General features: G+C 38.9%; 1 protein-coding gene across 1 annotated transcript; it reads left to right on the top strand.

The window, feature by feature from the left end:
* Nucleotides 1-6: 6 nt before the first annotated feature.
* Nucleotides 7-5,009, top strand: RSAD2 (radical S-adenosyl methionine domain containing 2). Its single transcript, XM_009275595.2, has 6 exons — nt 7-11; nt 226-387; nt 830-1,059; nt 2,249-2,398; nt 4,239-4,271; nt 4,833-5,009. The coding sequence occupies exons 2-6, from the start codon at nt 228-230 to the stop codon at nt 4,995-4,997; spliced, it is 738 nt and encodes a 245-aa protein (XP_009273870.1). The 5' UTR covers nt 7-11; nt 226-227; the 3' UTR covers nt 4,998-5,009.
* The last annotated feature ends 1,561 nt before the right edge of the window (nt 5,010-6,570 follow it).

The raw sequence follows: 6,570 nt of genomic DNA, 5'->3' as shown, positions 1-6,570 counted from the left end.
CAAGGAGGCGGGTGAGTGGGGGGGTGCCGCCGGTGGGAGCCGGGGCGGGGGCGTGCGCGGCGGCCGCGTCCCAGCAGGACCAAGCGGCGCCGGAGAAGTTATCCCTGTAACTACACGGCCGGGGTCCCTCTTCATATCGCTGCGGTCCGGCACTGACAGGGTGTGGAAGCAGCGGGCAAATAGGCAGGCAGAGGTTCGCAGCATCTTTCTTTGGTCCTTTTCTAGGAATGGAGAAAATAAATTTCTCGGGAGGAGAACCGTTTCTTCAGGACAGAGGCGAATTTGTAGGCAAACTGGTCCAGTTTTGCAAGCAGGAGCTGAAGCTGCCAAGTGTCAGCATTGTTAGCAACGGCAGCCTGATCAGGGAACGGTGGTTCAAGAAGTACGGTAAGGAAAAACCACTGTGCACGGAAGCACTGGCAGGGTTTGGGAGCCTCCTCGGGGCAGCCTCTCCGAAAGATGATTTTCGGTGCAAGTGGGAGATGGTTGGTTAGTGGTTCATTTACAGTAAATGCAAACCAAACGCAAATACCAGTGAAATATTGTTAATTATATGTTGTGAAGACAGGCAGTTTGTACTATCGCCTGTTCGGTATAATAGTATAATAAAATAATAGCTCAGACTGTCTCTATAATGCTGGACGCACACACACACAAAATACGTGTTTTGATGCTGCTGCTGCTGTGGCTTTTGTGGTTGATGTGATGACTTCACAGAACTGTATTTACATGGCACTTTGTGACAGATCATGAGGAAGTGAAAGTGGGCAGAGTCCTGACAGCTTTTAACTGTAGGACTGAATATTAATTTTTTAAAACTTTCTTTCAGGTGAATATTTAGACATTCTGGCAATTTCATGTGATAGTTTTGATGAGAATGTCAATGTTTTAATTGGCCGTGGTCAAGGAAAGAAGAACCACGTGGAAAACCTGCATAAACTGAGACAGTGGTGCCGAGAGTATGCTGTTGCTTTCAAAATAAATTCAGTGATCAACAGATTTAATGTTGAGGAAGATATGAATGAGCAGATCAAGGCACTCAACCCTGTGCGCTGGAAGGTAAGAAAGTGGTGTATACCATAGGTTTCCTGTTCAGAGAAAAGTAATGATGAAGTTCTGGAGTTGTCTGAACCTCAGTCACATCTCCAGCTGCAGCCTGGGCTAGCGTTGGAAGATTTCTTGTCAGTGCTACGATACATGTTTCAGCGTACATACATCTAAGTTTTTTACGATACTTAAAGTAAGATAGAAGGTCTTTAACATTTGAAAATGTGTCATGGTGTCGAGAAAATGAGGAAAAGTTAGTGTACAATGATACATTAGAGTTAATATATCAGCAATATATAAGTGTACAGTAGACATTAATGTTCTGTTACAGAGTGTGAGTGGTTAGTGTGCATATATTTTCTACTAGAAGTGTATAAAATACATTATGTTATCAGTTTGAAAATGGGCACAGATAATATGACTTATAAATATGGGAGAACTTACGGAATAATTTCTCATTATTTGCTTCATGGAAATTGGTGTACACGCATGATTTCCCAGGAAAAAAAAAAATGACTGTGAAATCTTGGTCCTACTAAAGGGGTGTAAGGAAAATACGACATACATTTTAATATTTTATCAAGCTTCCTGGCCTACTTTCTTACTGGGGTTACAGAGCACGTTGATGGCAAAGGCACCTTTTTTCCCCCCAAAGTCTGAATGTAGTTGAGGACTTGGCCATTAGAAGGAGGCTGTTAAGTAGACAAACTATTGCATTTTGTTTCTGGGGAGTCTTCTCTATCTTTTCTGTGACCATCTGAAGCTAGTTAAACTTACAGTCACAAATCAGGTTAAAAACTTCAAAAATACAGATTGACTTAACAGTCTGCACTGTACATAGTACTTACTGGCTTTTATAATACAGCCATACTATTTGAGGTTCAATCAAAAGTTAATTTGAGCTTTTATTATCCGTGCCCTTATTAAGACCAGAGCAGTTAAGATTTCTGTGGAAATCTGGTCAGGAACCACGACTGTATAATTACATTTATAACTATGTAATGTTAATTTGCTAAAAATAAATCTGCACCATGCCCTTCGTATAGTATTCACTTATCACAATTTGTGTCAGTATGGCTCCACTGACAAAAATTAAAGTCATCGCTACTGAGACAACTGAAGGTTTTTGTCATGGTGACAGTCTTTTATACTCAAGGCAAATGAAAACATCAAATCTTAACCAGGTGCCTTTTGTCTTCAGGTATTCCAGTGCCTGCTCATCGAAGGGGAGAACAGTGGTGAGGATGCCCTGAGAGAAGCAGAGAAATTTGTTATCAGCGATGAAGACTTTGAACAATTCCTGGATCGCCACAAAGATATCTCCTGTTTGGTACCGGAATCTAATCAGAAGGTAAAATTGAAACTGCCCTTTTGTTACTTTATTTTGAAATAAAGTTGGAAAGATGGGAAAGAACTAGAAGCTTTCATGGCAACTAACACTTTCCCTATTAGTATTGGCTTAGAAGAGGTACAGTACAACTTTGTCAGCAACTGGTTTTGTTATGGTGGAAGCCAAGGTTTTTAATTTTCTTTAAGGCTTTTTATTGAGCACAAAGTTATTAACAGAAGAGTAAAAACCCATTGATCCCAATCCTGTGGAAACCAGCGGGAGTTCTCTTACAGCATTGTGTGGGCCTCTGCTCAGTGAGATGGATGTATAAAGTATTAGCACAGAAACTGGAAAAACTGAGTTTTCCACAGCTGAGTGGTGAACTCTAAACAATAATTAAGCCCTCTGCAATTGAATAGCTCTTCCCCATCAGGGCACAAGATCCTGAAAAGGTTGGATGTTAATGTAAACACACTTTATACTCTAAGCCTAGTTTCCTAATAGAGATTCACCATGTTATGCTATGGCGGTGTCATCGACCTACACGAAGTAAGATGTCATCCCAGTCAGCATTATGTTGGGTATTGAGGAACAAGAGCTAGTATTTTTGCCTGACATATCTTACTAGGTACTCCCTCCCACAATAAAGTCGCATTTTTAACATTGTCTATCTGAACTCCTTTGGACTGCACGTTCAGACTCTTTATTCACAAGGAGACTCCTTGCGCTACTGCAGAGCCCAGCAGTTAACTCCATGAGCTGCCATCCAGCTTACGTTAGCTGCAGTAAAGTGCCTTAAGGGTGGAGCTCAGGATCTTTTGTAAGATGCTTACAGACCCTATACATGGCATGAGGAGAGTTAGAAGACTCACTGTTAGGAAAGTTTATGAACTGAGTGAGGGTTACTAAGTTGAACCAAGTTCAGGAATGCCTTAGATCTCCCATCTCGCCTTCCTTTTCCTCTCCACAGATGAATACTCTTCATTTACAGTTTACTTTTTAATATAGAGAGAGCTCAAGTGAGCAGACTGGGTTGCCTCTACTATGAAGACATAGATGTGCAGTCTAGTGTTTAAGGCATTCGGTGGGAGAGAGCACTTATCAGAGAAGGTGTTTAGATGAGAACCCAGAACTGTTTCTACATTTTTTTCCATGTAAGAAGTCCTACAAAAAAAGGGTAGACTTCCCTCAGTAGGTTTGGTTCTAGAAGACTGTTTCTGATTTCTGTTAAACCTGTGTGAAAGATGGGCACCAAATTGATCAAACAGATTTCCCGTTCTACACAGCAGCAAGCTCCAGCTACCTACAGAATTTTAGGGAGGGTTTTGTAGATGTCCAGTTAGCTGAGCAAACATGTCTTATTTCAGCTGTTGGCCTGTTCCCTGGTGTAGACCTGAGAGCTTTTTGAGCTGGGAGATTGCCTTTGAGCTGGGAGAACACCTTTGTCCGCTGGGGTGATAATTAAACACCCCAGCAAAAATGGTCATGTCATTTGTTTGGAAAATGACAATCATTCCAATATGCAAAACAGTGTAAGTTCTGCTGATGTAGAATTTAATAGAAAACTTGGATATTATTTAAAACACCTTTATCCAGTTGGGCACCCACATGTCAATTAGGCACTTGAGAGGTCATATTCAAAGAATTACTGGTTTATTCATGCATTAAGTCATGCTAGTAATCCTGTTGTTTATTTCTATAAATTTGCTCCAAGCTCACTGAAATAGTGGGAAGACACTACCTGTTTCAAAGATTTGTATCAGGCTTTGAAGGAAGATTTGTTTGTTTTGTCCTTGATTTTTCATTAGAATGAAATTTTGGTTTATATATTAATTTAGTTTTTTCTTTTTTTCTATTACAGATGAGGGATTCATACCTCATTCTGGATGAATACGTAAGTCTTCGTTTGATACTTGGTATTTGTATGCTAATATATGTATGTATACAACAGTGATAACCAATTCTATTTACTGTGCATTCTATAAAATAATTTTACCACATAGTACAAGGACTAGATGTAATTTTTTCCCATCAAACATATTGAGAACTTGAATTAGTATGACCTAAGGAGGAGTTGCCATCAGGTTGCACGCATGATCATTGCATCACGAATCTTAAAAGTGTAGATGTGTATTTTTGCAGGATGCCTTTGCTGTTTTTCTTTAATTTAAAAATACGGATCTTGTCCTGAAAGTTAAGTTTCAAAGAGCCTACTTAGTTTACGTGTAACTGAAAGGCAAACATTTAATCTTCAGGAATTACGGTATAGCTTTGTTCCTGCTAAGATGTGTCAGTGTGTTTAACCGTGAGCTTCTGAGCCTTCTAAGGACTGCAGTGAAACTGTTCATGCGCTTACGTAGGCTTTTGTGGGATTGCAGTGCAACTTGTTTAATTCTGTAGAAAAATTAAGCTTTTACAAATTGACTCTCTAATGCCTTACCTATTGATGTTTCAGATGCGTTTTCTAAACTGTAGAAATGGACGGAAAGAGCCTTCCAAGTCTATCCTAGATGTTGGCGTAGAAGCAGCTATAAAATTCAGTGGATTTGATGAGAAGATGTTCCTAAGAAGAGGAGGAAAGTATGTGTGGAGTAAAGCAGACATGAAACTGGACTGGTAACTCAATATACTGAGTTAGGGCAGGTGCATTATGTAAAGAAAATGGGTGTCTATATATGTGCATGTACATATGTGTATATCTAATGCTTTTTACTACACTTGGTATATTATACAGATTGATGTTCAGTATAACTCTATATATGAATGTGTTAAATGTTTTTAGAATGTAGGTTATGTTCTTATCTATTGTTTGGTTGAACATTACCAAGTACCTACTGAGCTTTCATGTAAATAGATCTCTGAAATCGACTTTCTAGTCCATTGTATGAAGGACTTAAGGGCAAACTGTTTTGGTAATGTCACACAGGAAACAGTTTTAAGATAATACGTACGCGTGCATGCCAGAAAATAAACCAAAACCCACCCCAATCTCTAATTCATTATAAATAGATGTAATGATGGATAAGTGGAAACTTATCAGGGAACGTATTCCGCCTCGTTCATATGGAAAGGTAGATTGCAGCTCCTCACTCGATCACAAGAGGGCCAGCTTGCAGTCCTTTGGAAGCAGCCACTGCCTTTTTCAGGGGTAATAGAGGGTCAGAATCTAGGAATCGTTATCTGTAATAGTATATTTAAAAGGAAATCAAGATGAAAAAATTGGCAATTTTCATTCTTTAAGACTTAACTGTAAAAGCGTCTGTTGTTCTTCTCCCTCTCCTCCATATACACACACGATATTTGCAAAAGATGCTGGGGGATGTAATTTTCTGTGAAAATGTATTTTTAGTCATGAAAAAATATTGTATTTGTCCTAAAACATAAAAGTACGTTTTACCCAATGATGAGCAACTTCTTATTTCACATTGGCAATGACCTTAGTTCTAACAAATATTTACAGTGAAAACAATGTTTGCATTTTATTCGTAACTTCCTCCATTTCCCTTTTATCTGCAATTATTGATTTAATATTTTTAACATTTTTTTCTTTCCCCATACATACAGTTCTGATGAAGATTCCTTCTGAAATGAATTACTGCTATGTAGCACACCTAACGTATCTTCTGTTGCATACTGTCTGTGTTATTCGCATGGTTTTTATTTTGCTAAGCCATGGAATACAAACAACAAAGTTCATATATCATGTAACCTTGTTTTAAAGGTTGCTTGGCTCAGTAATCATTCTTACTTGCTGGTTACAAACATGCAGGTGTTAAGTGAAACTAATTGGGTTTTGTGATAGCTGTCTGATTTTAAGAGCTGGCAGCATCAACATAAAATAGAGAAAAGTCAAAAACCCCTGCAAAAACAGTAATCTAATATGCTGCCCTTGTTCTTGGTTTTCTGGCAAATTTTATGACTTTATAATTACAGTTTTCCAAATTTAACTAGTCCCATCTGCCCCAAAGCTCTGTATGAAGGGCACGGGGATAAGCATTGCACAAAGCAGAAGTGAGCTGGCGCTGCTCCTTCTTACTGTCCATTGAACTCAATGCCTGGACTGTCTCACACATTTAAATATTTGCAGCAGTTGGGAGCCAGCATGCATTAAATGTACCATGTAGAGAAAATTACACCTTTTTTCCTTTTTCTGATAATGCTAGTTGATTTTTTTTAAAGAGTTTTTCAAGATA

The sequence above is a fragment of the Aptenodytes forsteri genome, unplaced genomic scaffold (assembly GCF_000699145.1).
Source record: "Aptenodytes forsteri isolate BGI_AS27 unplaced genomic scaffold, ASM69914v1 Scaffold94, whole genome shotgun sequence".
NCBI lineage: Eukaryota > Metazoa > Chordata > Aves > Sphenisciformes > Spheniscidae > Aptenodytes > Aptenodytes forsteri.
This window is presented reverse-complemented; position numbering and strand designations above follow the sequence as displayed.

Coding starts and splice junctions, on each gene's coding strand:
- RSAD2 (XM_009275595.2), top strand. CDS start 228: ATGGAGAAAATAAATTTCTCGGGAGGAGAACCGTTTCTTCAGGACAGA. Junction 2,399..4,238: donor TACCGGAATCTAATCAGAAG/GTAAAATTGAAA, acceptor TTTCTATTACAG/ATGAGGGATTCATACCTCAT. Junction 4,272..4,832: donor ACCTCATTCTGGATGAATAC/GTAAGTCTTCGT, acceptor TTGATGTTTCAG/ATGCGTTTTCTAAACTGTAG.